Source organism: Eutrigla gurnardus (genome assembly GCF_963514095.1).
Source record: "Eutrigla gurnardus genome assembly, chromosome: 23".
In the NCBI taxonomy this organism is placed as follows: Eukaryota; Metazoa; Chordata; class Actinopteri; order Perciformes; family Triglidae; genus Eutrigla; species Eutrigla gurnardus.
In genome coordinates, this window is record NC_139934.1 from 207,141 (window position 1) to 231,926 (window position 24,786).

A 24,786-nucleotide genomic window follows, 5' to 3' on the forward strand; every position below is an offset into this window, starting at 1 on the left:
AGGGGGAGGGGGAATGTTGACGGTGTAACACCGGCACACTCGAGAAGAAGAAAAACGCCGCTCGCATCTTGTCACTGTACATATTTGTTGTTGTTTTTTAGCTAACCCTCGAACAGTAGTTGTCTTTCTTTCTAACCGCCGTGAATGAATCGCAGCGGAGACCGCGATGGCGGCGGCGGCGGGAAACGGAAGGTCGCGTACGTTTACAGCCCGGAGTACATCGAGACCTGCGACAGTTTATCCAAAGTGCCGAACCGGGTGAGTTTGGGCTTTTAAACGTTGCTTTACTCACTTATTCTGCCTCGTCGTTGTTTCACGTTTAAATTAATGTCGTCTCCCTTCCAGGCCAGTATGGTCCACTCGCTGATAGAAGCCTACGGTCTCCTTAAACGCGTGAGGTGAGTGACTCCAAACAAGAGACAACACGGATATTTAAACACATTTATGGTGCAAATAGCTCTCACGCGCTGGACGGAAGCACCCCGTTTAAGCTGTTGTTGTCCCCCCCCCCCCCCCAAAAAAAAACACTGCGGATTTTACTGAATGTATTTGATCTCTGAAACTGGAAGAAATGCATACAAAAAATACACAGTGCGATCTATGGCGTTTATTCTCTGTCGGCTGATCCATAAGAAAATGTTTTACAAATCTCTATTTTTTATGTGATGATGTGATGTGATATAGTTATTTTCAAAATAATTGAGATTCACAATATTATCCCAATAAGCATCAAAATATGCTGTTAAAATGGCACTCAAACACGCTGGAATCACTTTACATTCTGTTAACATTATGTTACTGTTTCACAGATGAGACACACCTTCGTTTTTTTAGTGGAAAACATTGTTTTTATATTTTTTTAAATCAGGCTATTTTTCACGTCTGCCATGATAGTGAGCGAGGCATCTTTTTCTCGGGACAATATTTACGATAATCGGGATAATGGAATTCACCACAATACACGTATTGTGAGTGTTTTTATCACTATCCATGATATAAATCCTATTTCGTTCCATTCCAAATTCCTACTTCACAGATGTTTAATTTCCACTCCATTGTATTTCTTTTATGTAACATAAAGCATGGTTTGCTCTGCCGCTTGTTCTTTTCTTCCCCCGTTGTCTTTCCAGCATCATCAAACCTCAAGTGGCCTCCATCGAGGACATGGCAAAGTTCCACACAGACTCCTACCTGGAGCATCTTCACAAGATCAGCCAGGACGGAGACAACGACGACCCCCAGTCGGTGGACTACGGCCTCGGTGAGAAGAGCCAAAACTACTCAAATCCATGTTATTTATTGGAGTCTGGTAATTACCGCCAGTAGGGTTTTCAATGCACCCTTCCTTGGACTGTGTAGTATATCATATAATATATATAGCACTCTTAAATCTGTCACGAACTGCAGGTCACAAGGGTACATTATCATGATTCACTTCAGACAGATTTTACTACCAAAACAGATGCATTCAAGCAGAAACAAGCCCTGCATGTACACTTTGTGGGCAGCAGAGGGCACCACAACAACACATTCAAAAAGAAGGATTTGAAGGATTTGAATTGTACTTAATTTAAATTTGAAAGGGTTTACATTTCTTTCTCAGTGCCTTTTTTAAATAATAATCTCTTCACATTGTCTGTTCACTTTTGTTGAGATATGAAAACATAAAAACGCCCTCCTTGTCTCGTCTGCACCTCCACTGTCAATAAAGATCCCGCGGTGGTTCGTTGTTCTTGGATGAGCCGCCTCTACGTCTGCCACCCCCCCCCCCCCCCCCCCCCCCCCCCCTCCGAAGTTTATATTTCTAACTTTAGACCGACCCTTTTGTTTTCGTTCCCTTGACTCATCTCTCCCCCCTCCCTCCTTTTCTTTTAACCTTGCCCTCATCCATCAGTGCTCTCCGTCGTGTCCCTCCGTTCACTTCCTCCTTTTGTATTCTGCACACCTCTCTTGAGTTCATCCTTTCACAAAAAACTGCTCCACCTTTCCTGCTGGGAGACGTGTTATCTCTTTTATTTTGTGTCACTTCATTCATCGTTTTTTCTTCAAACCTTTTTACGAGTTTGTCTGCCTGTGCAAAAATAAAATGAAATATTGGATTTACATCCCTGTTTGTTTATGTTCACGTGCAGTTTTATCATAAACATGTATTTTTAGTGCGGTTTCACCTCATTGTAAATGTGGGCTTCCTTGTCAGGTTACGACTGTCCCGTGGTGGAGGGGATCTATGACTACGCTGCAGCAGTAGGGGGCGCTACGCTGACCGCAGCACAGTGTCTGCTGGACCAGACGTGTGAAGTGGCCATCAACTGGGCGGGAGGCTGGCACCACGCCAAGAAGTGAGCTGAGATGTAGATGGACTCATCAGTTCCACCAAGGCGCCTGAGGGGGGCGCCAGAGGGCATGGGTCAAACTTGACTTGTTTTGTTTACCCTTCCCTCCCTCTCTCTCTGTCACGCAGGGACGAGGCGTCGGGTTTCTGTTACGTGAACGACGCTGTGTTGGGGATCCTCAAACTCAGAGAGAAGTACGAGCGAGTCCTCTACGTGGACGTGGATCTGCATCACGGAGACGGTACTCGCATGAAAACCACTCCAAACCAGAGGTCACATTTGTTATCTGGCTGGAAAAAAATAAATACATCCCCCCTCCTCCCCCCCCCCCCCCCCCCCCCCCTCCACCCCCCTTCTCCTTCTCTCTCTTCTCCTCCTCCTCCTCCTCTCCGCAGGCGTGGAAGACGCCTTCAGCTTCACATCCAAAGTCATGACCGTCTCCCTGCACAAGTTCTCCCCAGGATTCTTCCCAGGTTCGTCGTCCTCCGAGCAGATATTTCCCCCAACGATGACCTTTGACCTGTCAGACAGCGTACTGTGTGTGTGTGTGTGTGTGTGTGTGTGCGTGTGTGTGTGTAGGTACAGGCGACCTGTGTGACACAGGGCTGGGCAAAGGCCGCTGGTACGCTGTCAACGTCCCACTGGAGGACGGCATCAAGGACGACCGATACTTCCAGATCTTCACAAGGTATGCATGCACACACACACACACACACACACCTGAGTTCAAAGGTCAGCCTTGGTGCCGTGCGGTTATAGCAGTTTTATAACATATGAATGAGCGACTTGTTCCTCTCAAACACTCGGATGTGACTTGCAGATGTGATTTTCCGGTATTAACTCCTAATCAATGACAGTGAATCCAGTCTGTGCCATCACGGGATTATAGAAGGGGATGTTTCTGAAACATTGACTTTTATTGTCACTGCTGTCTTTCCAATTTCTGAACAAGCTTTTTATGAATTAACTCATTATTATTGTCGTTTTAGAGGAAAAGGGGAATTTTTTCTTTTAGAGCCATCGGCTAGAGGATATTACTGTAAACTGTAGTTTATGACATCCTTTATGACTATAGACTGGTGTTTCATCATATCGTCATATGAGTTATGGAACAGACTGGTGTCCCATCTTTTCTGATTGGTGGAACTTACAGAAAGGTTTTTATAAAACTTACTAGCGCGATGCTGTATTTCAGCATTTTCAGACACTCCTTGAATGCTATTAGTTTGCTGGCTCCTGATTGGCCCAGCCTGCATCATCATCAGCGGAGAACATCATGTTTGCTTATGTCTGGTTTTTTCTGCAGAGTGATGGAGGAAGTGCGGGGGCAGTTCAACCCGGAGGCGCTGGTCATGCAGCTGGGTGCAGACACGATGGCAGGGGACCCCATGTGCTCCTTCAACATGACCCCGGTAGGGGTGGGCAAGTGTCTGCAGCATGTCCTGGAGTGGCAGCTACCTGCCCTGCTGCTGGGAGGAGGTACACTGTGCTTTGAGTACATGGGATGTGTGTTATAGGGGTATATTATTATGTATTATTATTAATATTATTATTATATATGGGCGGGTATTATTCCTGAAACGGTCTGTAACTCTCTTCGGTCATACTCCTAATGAAAGGTAGATGATGATGTGATATATCCTTTGTGTGTGTGTTTCTATTTGCTTTGAATCTCAGCGATTCACTCATTTGTGCACACACACACACACACACACACACACACACCACGCTCTGTTCCAGAGCCATCAGCCCCTCGGCCAGATGATAGCTACTACTTATATGACACAATGAAGCCATTTTACACCACTACAATCCTACCTCTCTTCCTTTCTCTCTGTCCTACAGACTTTCTCTCCGTTGTATCCTCCTCTCTCTTTCTTGGTTCTTGTCATTCTCTTGACTTTTTCCCTTCAAGTCCATCCTTCTCATTTCTCTACGTCCTTTGTGTCTTTTGAGAGAGAGGGTTGGTAAACACTTTTTCTGTTTAATGTGTTTATGTCCCTCTCCCTCACCAGGAGGATATAACCTGGCTAACACGGCTCGTTGTTGGACCTACCTGACGGCAGCGGTGCTGGGAGAGACTCTGTCGTCTGAGATCCCCGACCACGAGGTATGACATCACTCTCTCTCTCTCTCTCTCTCTCTCTCTCTCTCTCTCTCTCCCTCCTCTCTCTCCTCTCCCTCCTCTCTCTCCTCTCTCCTCTCTCTCCCTCCTCTCTCTCCTCTCCCTCCTCTATCTCCCTCTCTCTCCCTCCTCTCTCTCCTCTCTCTCTCTCTCTCTATTACGTCCATAGTCACACATTGACATATTCCCCGCATGAACACAAACGCGCTCATTCATTGTACTGTCACACAAAATCACAGGGCTAACACACACACACACACATACACACACACTCACTCACACACACATCAAAAAACACACAAGCTCACACACACACACGCATAAAAAAAACACAAACACACCCCCTTGTGTTCACTGTCTGCTGAGTCACTCCATCTAATCAAAGATGGCTGCCTGCTTCTCAATAAAGGGGTTTGTCTGCAGGTGACTCAGACTGTGTGTGTGTGTGTGTGTGTGTGTGTGTGTGTGTGTGTGTGTGTGTGTGTGTGTGTGTGAGAAGGGTCCTACTGTGGACGGTTCTCTCCAACTTATTATGCTTTAACGTGATATTTTATGATATTTATACGATAATCCCGATAATAGAAATGATCCATTTTTTTACTTGCGATCCTTAATTAAATGCTAACTGCTTTGTTATATCAAAGAAGTTATATTTTGAAGCATGTAGCAAATCGATGTGGATTCAAGGCGAAAACAACCTTTGTCCGTTAGTGTGTAGCTTGCATGCAAGTGGTTGCAAAACGCAGTAATTATGTCATTTAAAACTTGCATTAAGGCACTCAATGGAAACTGAGAGCAATAATTATAATCATACATTTTATTTGTAAAAGCACTTTTCATTGTTAAAAAGCAATCGCAAAGTGCTGGAGCATATCTATTGCTTCCAAATGGTAATGGATTGTTGTTGGCACTGTTAGCAGCTAGCCTGAATAGGAAAAATTATCCATCCATTCTAAATATGAGAGCACAATAATAATCAGTTACTACCAAGTATACAGATAGACAGGTATCTGCAACACAAGATTTATTTCTTATATTTATTACGTCTTAAAGCCCCAGTTAAGAATAGCTCCATTCATCGTCTATGTTCTGGATTACAGTTACAATTTGAAATGTTTCAGCATTTGGACCTTGTGTATGAACCAGAACATCTAAATCGCTTCTTTTTCTGCTGGAGGCGATGCAGTAACAGGATTAGCAAACAGAACATGTAAAAACCAGGTCGCCCGCCAACAATCAAACACTTTTAAGAGGAACTTAATCTGGTTTGATCGTCGTCGCGGTGTGTGTGGATGTAAACAGATGAACCCCGGCCGAGTGGAAACGAAACAAATGAAGGAAAACATCCCAGTAATTTAACAGAAATATTCTCATGATGTTAACTGGTACATCAAATAGAAGCAGGGTAGAAATCACTCGACTCATCTGTCTTCCTTGTTCCTATATACACACACACACACACACACACACACACACACACACACACACACACACACACACACAAAGAGTTCCTTTCTCCCACCTCTGATTTTTGGACCTTGTCTTGGTCAAATGTAATGAATAGCTGTGTGTGTGTGTGTGTGTGTGTGTGTGTGTGTGTGTGTGTGTGTGTGTGTGTGTGTGTGTGTGTGTGTGTGTGTGTGTGTGTGAGATGAAGGTGCCTCTTGTTTCTCCCTGTCAGCGTCCAATGACCCTAAATAGCCTTTGACCTCATTAAGAAGCACTCACTGAAAACAAAGCAACTATCAGTGCGGGCAGCTGCCGGCAGACGATGAAGACGAGAACACACACACACACAAACACACACCAATGACACACACACACTCTCTTCTCTAAGAAACAATGGCTTTCATAACACGTATTGGCTTATCTTTCCATTTAAGTCGCTAATCTCATTTGAAGATACTTTTCTACTGAAGTTGCAGTGTTGCACATCTTAAAACAGGTGTGTGTGTGTGTGTGTGTGTGTGTGTGTGTGTGTGTGTGTGTGTGTGTGTGTGTGTGTGTGTGTGTGTGTGTGTGTGTGTGTGTGTGTGTGTGTGTGTGTGTGTGTGTGTTCATTGCCATGTCTGTGCCCGTTGTGCTCGATAAGAGGGGTATTTATCCATGATGACCAAGCAAAGCTGAAGTTCCAGCGACACGGCGAACAAAAACCACCTTTGTACCCTTTTCTGTGTGTGTGTGTGTGTGTGTGTTCTACTGTAGATGAAACCTAATGAATGCACACATTCATTACAGTGAGATAATGCACTGGTCTGTTTTATAGCATTTTTTGTGTTTGATTGTGTGCTAAATTGCCACTGATGTGGAGGAAATAACTGTTGCTGAAATAGGAAACTACCCGTTAAGAAGGGACGCAGAGCAGAAGTTAAAATAAAGGCTTATTTCTATCCACTGGACTGCTGCTGCTTTAGACTGGACATAAGAAGTGACGTGCTCAGGTCTGCGGACCGGCGTTTTGAAGCCTCAAGTTGGACGTTCTTTAACTAAAAACACTGAAAGGGTTGAAGTTGTAGGACGGTGTAGGTATTTTTATGAAAGCCAGGAGAGATGGTCAATATTCCAGGAAATAAAAACTGCATTTTTTAGATTAAAGTTGTATGTTTCTGAGATTTAAGTAGTAAATTTACGAGAAAATTAGAAAAAAACTCACGGATGAAAGTTTTAATTTGTGAGAAAAAAAATCCCTTGCCGTGCAGTTAATGACCCAATCAAATATAGCCTACTTTGCTATCAGATTTAGTCAAAAGTCTGGATGCTTAATAATATAATATAGTGATTCAGAGCAAAAATTGCGAGAATTTACTAGTCGCTAATAGTCCAGGCAAAATAGCGTTTTTCGTAGAATAAATTGTAAAAGAATTTTTTTCAGCTCAGATCATTTCTATGAGGTGTCCAGAACAACATACTAAAAGTCCTAAGAAATCCTAGTTGGGGAAATATGTTTAATTCTCATCAATCCGAGATGTGTGCCAATAAGGCGAGACATCAATACACCCCAATGGGGCTATTTTTTTCCTTTAGTCTCATCAAAATGAAACTTTACACAATGAAAGTAACCATAAAAATAAACATTTTTTGCATTACAAGTTTCTTTGAAAATACATTTTAATATGCAAATGAGCTATACACTAATCGAATAAAGGCTACCCAAAATATATCCGCATAGCCTACATTTTTTCCTTTACTCCTACCACAATAAAACTTTGCACAATGAAAGTCTACATGAAAAGTAAAACATTTTGTATTAGAAGTTTCTTTGAAAATCAATGCAGTCCGCTCAGTGTAACACAAGAAATTTGAGGAGGGATTTCACGTAGTGAGGCGGAGCAACAGGTATTGGGCTGGACTGTCCACTGATCTCATTATTGAGCAGGTGCTCATGAGAAGTGTAAAAACACATGGAGGCTTAACAAGAGGAAAAGGATTTACAGAGACTCAACGCTTGGTGTGGGTCCTCTCAATGCCAGCATGTGCAAACATCAATAATGCCATGCAGTCCTTCACAGGTGTCTCATATGAGACCAACGACCAACATAAAGACCTGTCCAAGGCCAGGCAGACAAGAGATGTCAGTGACACTCTTGCCCTGGTCACCTATCTAAAACAGAAAGACCCATTCACTGAGAACCCTTCCCTGCACAACATTGCTAATGGTATGACAGCCCAGCAGGGAGTCAATGTTGAGAAATCAAGGGAAATTGGGTGCAAAATTTTGGAGTCTATGGTAGGGAAAACAGTGGACGAATTCACCTTCAGGAAAGCTAACCAAGCAGTGACACTTGCATCTAGATCAACTGTCAAGATCAAAGGAGAGACAGTGGTAGTGGATCCACAGCTGTTATTCCAGCGGCTTGTAGCAGTGGGAGACCGTTGTGAAGATTTACCATCACTGTTCCAGTATGAACTCTGCAGTCACCCGCCTGCTTTGTTTGAATCATCCTTCCTCCCCCTACAGGCAAACAAGGCAATTCTTGCCGATGTCCTCTGGAAATCTATTGAGCAGCAGCAAAGACAACCCAGCAGTGATGTCCTTGATGGGGGTGCATTACTACATCGTTTACCATGGCCACACGGGTCCACTTATGACAGTGTGTGTGACATGTATGTCAGATATGTCACACAGAAGTATGGTATGGCTACTGTCATAGTCTTTGATGGCTACACAGAAGAACTCACGATAAAAGACGCCACTCAACTGCGTCGAACAGGTGTTGCTCCCGGTGTGACTGTACACTTTTCTGGTGACATGATCATCCAAACCAAAAAGGACCAGTTCCTCAACAATAAGGAAAACAAACAACGGTTCTTGGTTTACCTCAGGGATAAACTTGAGAGGGCTGGGTGTATCACAGACCATGCAAAGCACGATGCAGATGTGCTCATTGTCCAAACTGCCATTACCTCTGCCAGAACAAGAGACACAGTCTTAGTAGGTGATGACACAGACTTGTTAGTACTCTTGTTGCATCATGCTGATCTGAATGCACAGGAGCTGTTTCTGGCACCAGAACCAAAGAAAGCAACAAAAACAAGACGGATATGGTGCATAAAGCAGACGAAGGAGTTACTTGGTCCCAAGGTGTGTGACAATCTCCTCTTTCTCCATGCCATTTCAGGCTGTGATTCTACGTCTCGTCTATTTGGCATAGGAAAGGGAATGGCACTGAAAAAAGTAAAAAATGACACTAGCTTTCTCGAACAAGCTACGGTGTTCAGCCAGTCAAAGGAAAATGTGGAAAAAGACATAATCTTTGCAGCAGGTGAAAAAGCTCTAGTAGCACTGTATGGGGGCGAAAAAGATGAATCACTGGATATGCTGAGATACAGGCGATTCTGTGTTAAAGTAACTCAGAACTCATCTCCAGTGGAACCTCAAACTCTCCCCCCAACGTCAACAGCTGCAAAGTTCCATAGTCTTCGGGTCTTCTACCAACTGATGGAGTGGAAAGGGGGAAGTGAACATATGGACCCAAAAGACTGGGGGTGGCATGTTTTGGATGGGAGATTAATGCCAATAATGACCGATCAGCCTGTGGCACCATCAGAACTACTAGATGTAGTCCGCTGTAGTTGCAAGAAAGACTGCAGCACAAATAGATGCACATGCAAAAAACATGGACTCCCTTGCACTTCCATTTGCGGAGAATGTCGTGGTACAAGCTGCACAAACTCACAGTTGCCTGATTTATCAGATGAATATGACCCAGAGGGGAAGAACTAAGCAAAGAACAAACCAGGAACTGATATAGGGGGTTCCAGAACCAAGAGCCATAGAGAAGGGGTCGAGGATCCAGGCTGGATTTTTTTTTAACTTAAAAAAAAACTTAAAAAAATAAAAAATAAAAAACACCAACAAAAAAAATACCTCCCCTGTTGTTGCTACCTTGTCGTGGTGGGGAGGCTTGTGTGCCTCCGTGACCCTGAAGACTATACTGGCGGGGGTTATACCCCTGGTAGGTGCTACCAAGCCAGGCAGTTTTCAGGTTAGAGGCCAGTCTAAAAGCAGCATTGCATTGGCAGTAGGATGATTGGATATTCAATGAGTATGGAGCTCATGTACATATTCAAATTCATATCAAAACAAACTTGTAATACAAAAAAGTTACTTTTCATGGATACTTTTACTATGTAAAGTTGTATTGTGGTAGGAGTAAAGGAAAACAAATTAGCCTATTTGGGTGTATTGTGGGCATGTACGATTAGTGTATAGCTCATTTGCATATTAAAATGTATTTTCAAAGAAACTTGTAATACGAAAAATGTTTATTTTTATGGTTACTTTCATTGTGTAAAGTTTCATTTTGATAGGACTAAAGGAAAAAATTGCCCCATTGGGGTGTATTGATGTCTCGCCTTATTGGCACACATCTCGGATTGATGAGAATTAAACATATTTCCCCAACTAGGATTTCTTAGGACTTTTAGTATGTTGTTCTGGACACCTCATAGAAATTATCTGAGCTGAAAAAAATTCTTTTACAATTTATTCTATTTTTGGCCCCTAAATGCCTTACTTTGCCTGGCCTATAAATCCGATTTCAAAGTATAATTTTATTTTTTTCTCTGAATATTGGACTGATAAATCAAGAGAAGTAGGTAGGGTCATTTTCTCATAGACTTCCATGCAATCAGACTTCTTTTTGTATCCAGAGGAGTCGCCCCTGATATCCATTTAAAAGAATGCTTAAAGTTAAAGGCACTTCAGCCTCAGCTTTACTTTTCAGAACTGTATATTTCAAACATAAAAAAACACTTTAGTTTGTTTTATCTGCTCAAATCTCACTGACATTTATATAGCACTGTTATCCAGTCATTCATACACATATTCAGACACCGACGGCGGAGTCAACCACGCAGGGCGACAGCCAGCTCAATTCAGGTGAGGCGTCTTGCTCAGGGACACCAGGCACTCAGCTAGGAGCCGGGGATCGAACCGGCGATTTTGGGGTTACCAGCCATCTGCTCTACCTCCTGAGCTAAACCCCCTGTGTTTTAATTTGGTACCCGAGAGGGGGAGTCTTCAGCTTTTTGGCATGCACGGACTTAGTCATAAATTGTCTAAAAAAACAACCAAACATGAGTCACATTTGGCCAGTCATATCAACAATAGTGCTGTGATATTCCCTGATTACCAGACCAAATATTCCACTGCAGATAACCTGCACACTGACCTCGCTGCTCTCACACGTATTATACTCCAGTATCTTATGCAAACACAAGTAGAACGCCTTTTGTAGTCCTGACCAGGACTTGAGCTGTCAGGTGGAAAGTCATTAACCCTCCCTGTTGACTTGTATTGTGTGATGGCCCCCCCGCCCATTGTGTGATATTGGTGGAGCCAATCTGTGTGTGAATCAAGAGTGCAACAACGGAGGGGGGGGGGGGGGGGGGGGTGCTTTCTAAGAATAGCCGAGGGGGTCAAAGGTCGTTCAAGGTCTCTGATTGGATGGGCATGGGGTTTGTCTTTATGGCTTAACTTTTTACTTTCTCTTTCTAGTTCTGACTTTCTCTGAAGACATTTATTCCAGACGATGTTTTTTAATCAACTTTCACTGCAGCATCAACTGCATTGCTTCGTCAGTATTAAAGTGTCTTTTTCTGTCCTCTATCACTATTTAAGCCAGAACGCAAAAGAATTTCCTGCAAATTATTTCACAGTTACACAACTTTTACTGCAACCCCCAAAAAAATGGGATTTTTGATGATGACAAGAGAAAAGGCTGTTGCAGTCAGGAAAACCAAGTATAGCAGATCTGCGTCTCTGTTTTTTTGCAGTATTTCTCCGGTGCTAGCAACATGATTGGACAAGCTTTGTGATATTTGCCTTAAAACATAAAATACTATCAAGCAGGACGCTGAGTTACTGTCCTACTGTAATATAAAAGTATTCATGACAAAAAAGGCAGTTTAATACAAATACATTGACGTGCGAATGAATCACATGGAAAGACAGGACAACTCTTTTTCTAGAGTTCTAGAACCCAACGTAAAGGGTTCTACCTAGAACCACCTGTGAAAGTTTCGGCCTCCGTTAATACAGAAGCTGTCCGTCCAGAGCAACAGAAGTAAATAGAAGTGAGTGTCCGTCTGCAAGCCGCACAGGAAGGGAGGACGTCTCTGCTCCCAGATTGGCAGCGTCCCGCCTCTTCCCTTCCTACTTCCCCTTCTTCCTGTCTGCAGCCAGTTCCTGTCCTGCCCCTCGCCGCCGTCAGGGATGTGTCGGCTCCCAGAGTCATGGGCTCAATCGGCGGAAACGTCACCAGAGGGTGTGTGTGTGCGAGTGCATGTGTGTGTATGTCTTCAGACCAACAAGGAATTCTTTTACAAAACAGAAATATTTTTGCCACAAATAATTCTCTCTCATTCACCTCGTTATCTTTTGAATGAAACGTGTTGCTTGTTGTAGATCATTGGACTGAACCATGCGGTGGTTGAGGGAAAGTGTTTGGGTCACACCAACAATAGTTACTTTCCTGTCGTGTTTCCCTTTTGGGAGTTATGTCTGTGTTGCAGTTGTCTTTTTTTTTGGAAAGTCTGTTTGTGTTTCGAGTTCACGGACAGGCTCCATCCCCTAGAAGATGGGATCATTATTCACTTGCTCTTCATTTTCCCCTCAGACCAGATATTTGTTTAAACCAAGTAACCCTTTTGGAGTTTTTTTTTTTTTTTTCAAATTAAATTAAATTATCTTATTTTTAAATATTTCTTTTTTATAAATATATATTCTATAATTATATTATATTATATATAATAGTTTGAATTTTTTTTTTTTTTTTTTTAAATTATGATTTGATATGATTTTTTTTAATATGATTGAGCAGTGTAACCAGATCACAGTTTAGGGTATGTCATAGATTGGAAGGCATTTAGTTTTCAGATTCATTATGTTGTGCTGCATCAACACCACATTATTATGAAGTGGGGTTCTAGCAGGCATTCTCTCTAATGACCACTAGGGGTCACCTCCTCTGGTTGTCAAAAAAAAGTCTGATTGCATGGAAGTCTATGAGAAAATGAGCCTATTCTCTCTTGATTTATCATCTCAGTATGGGCCATTTAGAGTCCACAAGACCAGAAAGCAGGGGATGCTTTAGGGGGCGGGGCTTACCTGCTGATTGACAGGTCGCCAAGAATGCTTATTAAACAGCCACATAAAAGGTGGTGCAGGTGTCATTCTATGTACTATGCTTCTATTTTTTGCTTGATTATTATTACTATTATTACTATTATTATAACTTTCATCATCATTATATTTCACTTCTGGCATCTTTAATAGTCATAATTTTCTAAAAAGAAATTCTACTCTAATTCTTAATCCTAATATCAATACTCTCATTACACATGTCATCTCTCATATGGATTGATTATGTTGTAATAATTACTTAAATTGTGTAAATAAATAGAAATGCCACTTTTAGATGAGCATCAAAGTAAAAATGTATGATGGTCATCTTTAAATAGAACTTTATTATTTGTGCTTTTTGCCAAACAAAACAACTGAATGAACACATTTAGATCCAGACATCCTCTCCAGGAAGGCCATGTTTGTGGTCCAAACAAGCTCACAGGAACATTGAGTGATGGTCCAGAGGGTCCACGTTCAGGACTCTAGTGAATACTCAGACCTTCCAGTATTTATCCCCCGCCTGAGACACGGGAGACAAGTCCACAGGGGGGGTTTCAAGTCTGTCGACCTTGTCCAGGTGACTCGGTGTCACTGGACTTTTTATTGTGTATTTTATTCATCTTGTTTTCCTCAATTTCTACTGAAAATAATATTCAGCTAAGGACATTTGTTCTGCCCCTCTCCTCCTCTCTTCTTCTGTCTCGCTTTCTCCCCATGGTCATCTGAGCCAAACAAGCAAGCAGCGGGGGTGTGTGTGTGTGTGTCTGTCTGTCTGTCTGTGTGTGTGTGTGTGTTGCAGGAGACAGAGCACCGGGTTCATGGGAATACACTGTGGGTGTGCATGTGTGTTAAGTAACTACTCTCATGTTGAGCTCTGTTGAGACCGGAGGTAAGACACAGAAACTTATCAGAGCTAATTGGAAACAGACAGACACACACACACACACACACACACACACACACACACACACACACACACACACACACTTAAAGACACCATGGATATTTGCTAGTCCGCATGTACACACAAGCAAATATCCTTGGACTTCCACACACACAAACACACACTCTTACCTTCATCTACACACACACTAGCATGCATTCTCTCTCTCTAACTCTCTCACACACACACACACACACGGCTATTAAACAAAGACAGAGTAGTCTTTGTCTTTCAAGTACACCAAAGTGTACTCCTACTGCATGTTGGCTGAGTGTGTGTGTGTGTGTGTGTGTGTGTGTGTGTGTGTGTGTGTGTGTGTGTGTGTGTGTGTGTGTGTGTGTGTGTGTGTGTGAGAGACATTTCTGAAGTCTCCATCTAATCCACTAAAGAGTTTCAATCCAAAACAAGATATTCCTCGTTTTCCAAAGCACCCGAAAATCATTACGGGATGTTTGCAGAATCACTTCGCCAACTTTTTTTCCCTCTCCCCGTCTTTCCAGTCCAGACAGGAATCCGTTTAAATTAAAGGTTTCGAAATGATTCACTGATCAGCTGATTGACAGAAAACGTGATTTACATTCATTTCAGCCTTTTCAGAATTCACTTTTTGAGCTCCACTTTTCAGCAGATTCCAATCTAGAGACGAACCTTTTTAAAATATTTGTAGTATGTTTCGAGGAGTCTCTTGCTTTAGGCTTCGTTCTGCTGGGTCTTCAGAGTCCAAGGCTTTCACAACAGTTGCCGGGATCGGCCTGACGCACTTGTGGTCAGATCTGGCCTCCCACTTTGTTTTGCTCTCATGGCATTGAGTCACGGCCCGACATTTTTTTCTTCTTCAGGTTTTGACTTCTAGTTGAACCCCCCCTCTCTGTATCTCCACCTGTTTTCTTCCATATATATATATATATATATATAAATATATTATTATTATTTTTTAATTCTCTCTTTCTCTCTCTCAACATCTCCTTACTCTCCACACCAACGTGTTCTCCGTCGTCTCCTTTTATCCTCTTCTGTCGTCTTGCTGGGATTTCCTCCCAGCCGTGTTCCTCCGAGCAGGTGACTCTGATTGGTAATCGGAACTCCATATATGGTCCGCCGTCCGTTCACTGCGCTGTGCCTTGGAGGGATAGAGTGAGGTGACAACTGCACATATTGTCTGTACATAAACATTATTTATTATGCTTCCCGGTTCCCTCCTCCTTACCTCTGTCCCGCGGGCGCCACAATATGTTTGTGTTTGTTTCATGGAATCGGTCCGACTCGGTGAGGTTCAGGCTATCCGGTGGAAGTTTGACTGATTTGTTGTCTCACTTCTGTGTTCTGCATTACATTTTTTTATTCTTCTGCACACAAACAAGAAGTCTCATACATGTGTTTGCGTTAATGCGACTGCTAAACAGCACGCTGACATTTCAGAAAATATGAAGAACATGTGTCCGTCTGCAAACCTCCGATGTGTGTGTGTGTGTGTGTGTGTGTGTGTGTGTGTGTGTGTGTGTGTGTGTGTGTGTGTGTGTGTGTGTGTGTGTGTGTGTGTGTGTGTGTGTGTGTGTGTGTGTGTGTGAGTGAGTGAGTGTGAGAGAGAGAGAGCCGCAGCCGCTTTGATCCGGGGGCTGAAATATCCCAGCAAGCATTGGGGGACAGATTGCCATGAAATTTTGATGGATGAAGCCCAGTGACTTTTGGTTCCCTCCATGCGGTTCACATTTTGGTTTTGAGTAAGACATCTTAGCAACTCGTGGATGGATTATCATGACAATTGGAGACATTCATGTTTCCGTAAAGGTTCAGGTTTTTTTAAACGTGACTTTTTAATCTCACGTCATCATTAGATCATAAGTATAACTCCAAATCACCAAATACCTGCAAAAACCAATGACCATTCTCATTAGCCTCAGCTGCACTCTGAAAGTGCCTTAAACCTGCATTCTCTCTGCTGGCCACCAGGGGGCGACTCCTCTCTGGTTGTATAGAAGTCTATGAGAAAATGGTCCTACTTCTCTCTGCCGGCCACCAGGGGGCGACTCCTCTCTGGTTGTATAGAAGTCTATGAGAAAATGGTCCTACTTCTCTCTGCTGGCCACCAGGGGGCGACTCCTCTCTGGTTGTATAGAAGTCTATGAGAAAATGGTCCTACTTCTCTCTGCTGGCCACCAGGGGGCGACTCCTCTCTGGTTGTATAGAAGTCTATGAGAAAATGGTCCTACTTCTCTCTGCTGGCCACCAGGGGGCGACTCCTCTCTGGTTGTATAGAAGTCTATGAGAAAATGGTCCTACTTCTCTCTGCTGGCCACCAGGGGGCGACTCCTCTCTGGTTGTATAGAAGTCTATGAGAAAATGGTCCTACTTCTCTCTTGATGTATTATCTCAGTAAACATTGTAAACATGAGTTTATGGTCTCAATCTCTAGTTTCAAGTCTTCTTCAATCCAGCATGATGTTCATTTAGTACATTATGGTCCATTTAGAGTCCACCAGACCAGAAAGCAGGGGATGCTTTAGGGGGCGGGGCTTACCTGCTGATTGACAGGTCGCTTATATATAGTGCTACTTAGAAGTTGTTAGCCTGCTTACACGCTGAACGATAAAACAAATCTATACAATCCCCCCAAATTATAAGGGTAGCTCAATGTTTGGCGTATTTGATGTCATACACTGTTATTTCTTTATTATAATACTTTTTTATTGTTTTTGAAGAAATGATCCCCGAAGGCCTGCGTGTAAATATTCATCACCATCAGTTTCACAATCCGACTCTTCAAAGTCCCAAATTTCTCCGGGAAAAGCAGCTGCATTCTTTGAAGAAGAGACAAAAAGAGGAGAAAATGTACTTTTGGTGCTCGGCAGCAGATGTGAGGGAAGAAAGTATGACTGTGAAAAAGAAGAAGAAGAAATCCATAAATCTAGACGTTGTCATAATGATCTCTGTGATGTGATGTCTAGTTTTTTACAGAATACGGCCCCGACTACTCACTGGAGATAAGCCCGAGCTGTAGACCGGACCGCAACGACACTAAACACCTCGACCAGGTCGTCAGCACCATCAAAGGTGTGTGAGTGTGTGCACAGGTGTGTTTTTGTGTGTGTGGAGGTTAACAGGTGTGTGTGTTTGTGTGTCTTCCTGAACCCTCGCTCACCTAAAGCCCCTTTTGTCTTCTTATGTGTGGTTTCATGTCTGTTCTGGCTTCTATGCGTCTCTGTGTGGGATGAAAGTACAACTTTTTTTCCTCTTAACATCCTTTTTTTTGTGTATTTTTGACCCCGGTGTACCCAAAAACCTCAATCAGACTCCTCATATGTGTGGTCTTTTTCATCTTTCTCTTTCTATACATTTCTTTTATATCTGTGTTTGTATATGAATGCAGGCCTGCGGTTTAGCCAAAAGCCAGCCCCATTTTTTTTTGGTTCTCGGGCGCTGACAAGCCCACAGCACCCTGGGGAGATCCTCCTGCAGGGTGAAACCTGTGCGAGGAGTTGAGCAGCGGGGGAGTTATTGTAAGGAGGGTGAGGTCAGGGGAAGAAGCGAGGGGCGCGTCTACGAGTCGGGTTCATTTGCCGAACGTACGGCTGCACTTAGCCGCTGGTTGTTTTTTTCGGTTTGTTTTTCTCGATCTGAATATCGTCTCGGGTGTCTCGTGTGTGTTGAAGATCAGGGGTGTGGAAGTGTGAACCGCAGGCCGTCAGGAAATCCTCCGTCTAACCCCCCCTTCATCAGTCAAATCGAATGTTTGACACTGTGGTTATTCCTTCTCCGTCTGGGAGTGAAAAAGGTGCTAAAACACGATCTGGACCAGGTCACCATGTCTTTTATTGAATAATAATAATACATTTTATTTTAGGGCGCCTTTCAGGACACCCAAGGTCACCTTACAATGCATACATAAATTCATACATTTCATTTTATTCTCTATTAAATCACTTGAAATACTTGTAAAAATGTTGACCACAAGTTCATTATTGTGAGAAAACAAGATAATCAACCTGCTATCAGGAGAAGACAAAAAGGTTGTTTCCTCTTCCTTGTATTGATCAGATGAAGGAATACCCAGCATTGTTTTTCATAACAGCGTTTTTTTTACAATGGAAAACTTCATCTCACTGTAAACAGAGAGCCAAGACGAAAGAGAAAAAATGTTATCCACATTAGAGCGGGAATGGTATCAATTACCAGCTAAAAAGTTCCATCAGTTTGTTTTTTCTGTTGCAAGATGAGAAAAAAACAAGTTGGACGTTTTTTTGACGCCATTAATAAGAAACTCCGGTCACGTCAAATGAGTGGGAACGGGAGTTTATTTGTCAAAAATCCGGTTGGTTTGGCATTAAATCATCAGAGAGAGGGAGAGTATCGCTGGTTTCCAGTCATACGGCTGTTATTAGGGGCGACGGGGAGAATGAAAGGGAGGACCAAATGAAACGCAGACGAGCCGAGGACGGAGGGAGAGGAACATCTGCCTCTTCTATCACCGTCCCCTTTTATTCTCCTTCCTTTTGCTCAGTCAGAGCCCATTCAGACTCTCCAGGGCGACATGTGTAAAATGTACTGAATTTATAGTCGTTGCAAAGATGTATTGATTTTACTGCTTTTTTCCCCTCACAGTATCTAAAAAGGAAAAAGCCCTTCATCCACTTTCTTCTTCTTTGGAGCTGTACGGTCTGCTTTACGTCCTTTCTTTTCTTTCATGTCTCCTCAGCCAACTTCTGCTCTCCGTCATGTCAGAAACATTTTTTTTTTTACTTTTGTACAAAATAAGTTGTGTCACAGAGGCAGACACAAAAAATATGTAAATATTTTCTATTTGTTTTTCTTTCTCGTCTCCATTTTTTTTATTTTAAAGAAAGGCACATGTCTGCTAAGTAATTGACACACACACACACACACACAGCCCTCTAGGCAAACATACACATGACATCATCGGGTGGAAGTGTTTCTCTGGTCTGTGCTGCTTATAAACATTGGTTTCCCTGAGAAACTGGGCCAGTGTCAGTTTGTTTGCATGTTTACGTGTGATTTTTTTATTATTATTATTTATTTTTTTTTGTCAATGGGACAATGAGATTTTGAAAATCCCAAACCCACATGTGCGTGTTATATTGGGGGGGAATGATGAGGAAATTATATAAGGCGGGCGGGAGATGGAAAATCTCTACCAAAGATCTTTTTCACTGGCAGGGCAGAAATGCAAGTTAAAAAACAACATGTCAATCATGTCCTGTGTGTAATCTAATCCATCCGTAGTATTCCTGTAATCTGGAGTACGGTTAGTTTAAATCAAACGGGTTTACTGCATTATTAAAGCGTTTCTGTAGAGCTCGTTATCAGGCTCATACATCTATAAATCTGCTATCAGAGGATCCTGGTTTTAATGGGAAATACAGACAGCTTTAACTGTCTGTATTGTGTCACATGAAACGTGCCTTTATTTATCTTAAAATTAAATTAATTCAAAACTGGTGAGTTCGTCTGCTGTACTTGCTTTGAGCTGAATGCTTACACTGGTTAGTTAGCATAGTAATCTTAGCATTCAGCTAATGAGATTTAGCTCTTCATCATCAGCCTCCACTGTACTTGGGCTAAGTTTTGAGCATAATTACGTCAGCATTTAGCTTATCAGACATAGCTGTATATTATTAGCCTCCATTGTACTTAGGCTACGCTTTGCTGTGAGCTGCATCCTTATTTTAGCATAGTAATGTTAGCATTCAGCTTATCAGACAGCTCTGCATCAACAAGTTGTTGAGCAGCTTAATACACATTGCTAACGTGTAAAAACTCATCAAACAGCGTTTTACCACCAAGTCAGTTATTGTTGCAGAAATGATGAACACGTTTCTCTTCCAGACATCGGAAGCATGTTTGCTTTTATTATTTTACATTAAAATGCATGTCTTCTATTTCGGGGATTACTCGACCCTTCCCGTTGTTTCTGCCTCGTATATTCACACGGAGGCTTGTCGAGCGGGCGTCTCAATTAAAACGTGATGTTTATTAGGTGATAGTCAGGAGGCGGCAGCAGCTGTCTGACGTGCGTTCGCAAACTCCGTATTTACGAGACTCCGGTAGCGTGATTTCCCCTGGGCCCGTGTGTGTGTGTCTGTCTTAACATCCTGGCACTCAAGCACGTTAATGCTTCGAGATGCTTGTCATGTCATCCAAGACTTGTTAAGAGAAAGACATACGTACGCATTTAAACTCAAAACGCCACACACACACAGTGTTACACACACCCACCCATGGACACTGTGATGGCCCCTTCATGTTTGCAGGTAGTAAATACCCGAAGCTCCCCCTTGGACGCTCATCACTTTACCAGAATTTACTGTCTACATCTGGAAAGGAAAGCAAACACAGGGAGGGGAACTGAAGGGAATTTGCAACTTTTTTCACACTTTGACCTTTTAAAGTCTTTCAAATTACTTCAAAATATTTTTTAAATGCTCATTATCAAGTTTCCAAAGCTGACCAACACCAAGACCAATGAAAGTCAATATCCTATTAGCCATCTTGCAGGCCACGCTTCCTTTTTTCTCTCTCTCTCTCTCTCTCTCTCTCTCTCTCAGGGTGTGTAACGTATATTTGTACTGCAAATTTCCGGTACAGGACGTTGGGTTTGGTTCTGATGAAATCACAGCCACAAGGTTATGATGGAGGGCTATTAGAAAGCTTCATAACACCACGAGGAAATGTTTAACAACTGCTGGAAAGTTAAGTCTCTGACAGTTGAGCGTTAAACGCCACAAAAAAACGAGACTCGGTCAGTAAATGTGAGAATTTATGGGTGTTGCATTCTCTAATCCTCGAAGATGCAAAAATAAAGAAAGTGATCTGGGAGCGATCTGTGTCCAAAGGGGGGGGGGGGGGGGGGGGGGGCACATGAAAGTGTTCAAAACAGTTATTTCACTCTTAAAGCCGCCGCTGTTGTCACTGCATGACAGGACTCCTCTGACAGCGCCACAATGGCCGACAAACAGGACATCCTCCCTCACTGCGTCAGGGCAATTACTCATCCACCGAGCGCGTGTGTGTCTGCTTGTGCAACATGTTTGTTTTTCCTAAATCGGGCAATTTAACATAACAATGGGGCAAACAAAGCAGGGCATTGTTGGCAGTGTAACGTATAAAGTAAACCGGCGGCTAGACTATATAATGCTGCTATTGTGTCAGAGAGCTGTGTGTGTTGGTGTGAGACATGGAAACCAATCTGTGTGCTCATGCAAAAGAAGTTGCCATATTGCTCAACGTTGTGATTTCCATATCGATCCTCTTTTTTTTTCTTTTTTTTTTGCATGCTTGTACTTCCTCGGTTGCGACCGGGCTTACCTCGCCCAGATGTTGTTTTGCATTTTCCTTTTGTATGTTAAAAGTGTGTGTGTGTGAGAATGTGCGAAAATGTGTGTATTTCTGTGGTGTGGTTTCACCTGGTGTCCAATATTAGTATTTTGCAACAATTGGCTGGTTTATACAGCGGTATGAACCCAAAATAAACAATTTTGTCACACAAATGAATTACAATAAACAGATAGAAATGATGCCAAAATAACCACATAATGTTGACAATTTATTAAAAAAAAGCAAAGTCATGGTTTGTCAGGTCTGTCTGCAAGACAACAAGCAAACAACTCTTAAAATACTAGTTTTCTGAATGGAGTTTGGCTATGCTAACAATGTAGCTGCTCTGTCAACACTTTAAACCTTTAAGGATTATGTGATGAAAATAAAACCTGTGTTAAAGTTATTATTACATACATAATGGTATTCATTAATTAAGTAGAAATATTGGTACTCGGTATAATGTTAGTATTTTGTACTAGTATATTGTAAAGTAGCATCTTTTGTATTAACCTTGTTTTTTAGCCCACTTAATGTGATGGATTTGACCCAGAATGTATTTATGTTCTTGTAGTCACGCCCCTCCTTTCTCCTCTCCCTCTCTTGTTTACAGGGAATTTAAAGAATGTGGTTTAGGAGTCGGCAGCCTCCTCCTCCTCCTCCTCCTCCACACACTATGTTTCCAAACCAGGTCGATGCTCGGCGGCCTTAATGAAGACAATATGGAGTGGACCCCTTCGGCCCCGAAGGCACGGAGTGAACAAGGGAGGGATGAAGGCGGTGGGGATAAAGACGAAAAAAGAGGGTTTTGGAAAACATTAGCCGAGTGTTTCCAGGGGAAAACAGTTTAATAAGGGGAGGGAGGTGATGCGGTCGCTCTACACTGTTTATAATCCTTTTTTTGGGAGGGGGGGCATGTGTGTGTGAATGAGAGTTTGTGGGGAGTTCAGATACAGGGAGGGGGGAAGGGGGGGTTAGAGTCGGTGCATCCACAGGTTTTTTTTTCTTTTCGGTTATCCAGGGATGCGTTTGTGTACATCCCATCAGTCGGACATTTCAAACAAAATGTAAAAAGCAGATTTTCGTGTCTGGTTTCCCATCTCGGTGCTGCTGTGCCCCCCCGATAAGCACTACACCAGACAAAAAAAACCCCCCTGAAACAGTGAACACCTCTGGGGTTTTTTTGCTTTTATGAAAAAAAGGGTTTCTAATGCGGGTCTGGAAAGCACATTAAATTAATTGAGAAACTTGGAATGTTCACAAATAAATAGTCTGGAGAAGTTTGGACGGTTAGAGACATTGTTGGAAGTTCATTTTGCTCAGCCACATTGTTTTGACCCCTTGGCTAATATCTGTAAATTAAACATCTGGACAGAATTTGTTATTTTGTGTGTGTGTGTGTGTGGGGGGGGGTTAAACTTTAAACCCCTGCGCAATTTCCCCGTTAAAATTCCTTTTAGAGGAATAAAAAACGTTTTAGAGGGTTTTAAGATAAAAACAGCAGACCTTAACGAGAGAATCAATTCTCTTCAGGTCAATACTCAAACATGGTTGCTGCTTGAAGATGGACAGATGTCGGTTTTCTCACAAGGACCATAAATGCACCATTTTCTTTTTACGAGTCTTGAAAATGTTTGAAATGTCACTCACTTCCATTTTTTTTCCCGGTCTGCAATATAAACAATTCCTCTGGAAAAATAAACAACATGATCTCCACTAATGCCTTTTAAACATAGCTCTAATGCCCCCTGGAATCTGCATCTGATTCCTTCCATATCCAGACGTTTGGGAAAAAAACGGAAGAATCTTGTTCAATCCCTGCACACATAGCGTCACGTTACACAGCTGCACAAATATGACCAAAAATCTTCAAATCTCGAGTGTTGCAGAAAAACCATCGTAACCGTTTAACGTTATGATCGCAGCATGAGTCTGTTCTCTCCTTTCAGTGGACATTTAAAACTCAGTTTGAGTCCTACGTTGAAGATGATGCATTAAATTGTTGTTTTTTTTGTCATTTAGCGACTAGCTAGTTAGCTAGCTAATGTTAGCTCGCTTCCACCATGCTTTCATGCTAACTCATTACAACACAGCGTATCGATAGGTTCCAAGCTACTGTAGCTGTTATATTTGTTGACGTACGGAAGTGGCCGTGGTTTAATCTCTCAGCGTCTTACCCACTTTCTTCATGCATTGGGTGGATGTACACTTTTAAAAAGTTCATTTGTGACGGTCAAAATGAGAGTCTTTCCGAAGTTAACCCCGCTCCAGGAAAATTTAGAAATATAAATTTGAGTGTAGATTTTTAGTCTTTGAATTTATTTGTGGTAACTAAAACAAAAAGGTTACCTCTGAAGATTTTAAATTCAATATTTTTTATGTTTAACCCAAAAAGAAAACCACATTTTAACTTCATTTTAAGTGACTTAGTGAAGGCTTTAAAAGGTAGCACTGTTTCATTCTCATTATATATATGTGACCAAGTGTTGTGTGGGAATGTTTCAGCATAAAATTTGTTTTCAACCGAATGGAAAAAACAAACAAACCTGTTTGCACATTTTGATGTAAATACCACATGTCGAGTATTGGAAAATAAAGAAAGAAAGACGGGAGAGCATGTTGTTGTCACGTGTCTCCACTGAGCTTTAAGCGGGTGATTTATGCAGTGCGGCGGCCCGGTTAATGGACACTTTAATGTAGGAGCAGCGGCTTGAAAGAGGAACCACAAATGTCGGGGCAGTTTCCTTTAGAAGTGATGTTCTCCCCCTAAATTAATGGCCTGGAAATTCACACCAAATGTAGGAGTCACCAGTCGGAGCTGGCATGTGCCGAGCAGAAGTGTGTGTGTGTGTGTGTGTGTGAGGATTCCCTGTGATCTTTATGAACGCTGCTGCGGTCACCTCGGCGGTTTGAGCCCAACGTAGCCGAAGCAAATGAAACTCATTACACCGTTTACAAGTTTGGAAAAGGGGAGATGATTGAAATTCTATCTCATAAACTGGGAGGATGAGGGAGGGGAGGGGGCTGTAAACATGAGAGACTTTGTGTGTGTGTGTGTGTGTGTGTGTTTACCGGTATGTAGCTTTTCTCCGCGCAGTCAAATTAGAAACTGGTCGCAGGGCCTCCGGAGCATTGGAATTCCTTGGAATTGCCGTTTAAAAAAAAAAATATATACATACAAAAAGTGAGGAAAAAAATGTGGTCCATCGTGACTCATGCAATTTTATTTTTGAAGGAAGGGTCTTCTGGTTGTTTCCAGTAGTGGAGCTTCTAACGATGCAACATTTGACTGCAGGATCATTCGTGTTTATTTGCGTCACTCGCGCACGGAGAAGAGGCTCACCTCTGTGTAGATGCCGACACTTTCCCTCACTTGTTGCTGAAGTAGCCACTTTTGCATCTTTGTTCATGTTGTGCATGAGATGCG

General features: G+C 42.4%; 1 protein-coding gene across 1 annotated transcript; it reads left to right on the plus strand.

Moving 5' to 3' along the window:
• The first annotated feature begins 12 nt into the window (after nucleotides 1–12).
• On the plus strand, nucleotides 13–23,964 carry hdac8 (histone deacetylase 8). Its single transcript, XM_084003550.1, has 11 exons — nucleotides 13–258; nucleotides 346–398; nucleotides 1,131–1,261; nucleotides 2,198–2,339; nucleotides 2,462–2,574; nucleotides 2,729–2,806; nucleotides 2,913–3,021; nucleotides 3,640–3,812; nucleotides 4,349–4,443; nucleotides 16,976–17,081; nucleotides 21,973–23,964. Exons 1-11 carry the CDS (start codon nucleotides 145–147, stop codon nucleotides 21,993–21,995), a joined length of 1,137 nt encoding a protein of 378 aa, XP_083859676.1. The 5' UTR covers nucleotides 13–144; the 3' UTR covers nucleotides 21,996–23,964.
• The last annotated feature ends 822 nt before the right edge of the window (nucleotides 23,965–24,786 follow it).

What these genes read in the sequence shown, in the direction of transcription:
- hdac8 (XM_084003550.1), top strand. Translation starts at nt 145, where the DNA reads ATGAATCGCAGCGGAGACCGCGATGGCGGCGGCGGCGGGAAACGGAAG. An exon ending in TATCCAAAGTGCCGAACCGG is followed by an intron (nt 259 to 345) that starts GTGAGTTTGGGC and finishes TCTCCCTTCCAG; the next exon opens with GCCAGTATGGTCCACTCGCT. An exon ending in GGCTGGCACCACGCCAAGAA is followed by an intron (nt 2,340 to 2,461) that starts GTGAGCTGAGAT and finishes TCTGTCACGCAG; the next exon opens with GGACGAGGCGTCGGGTTTCT.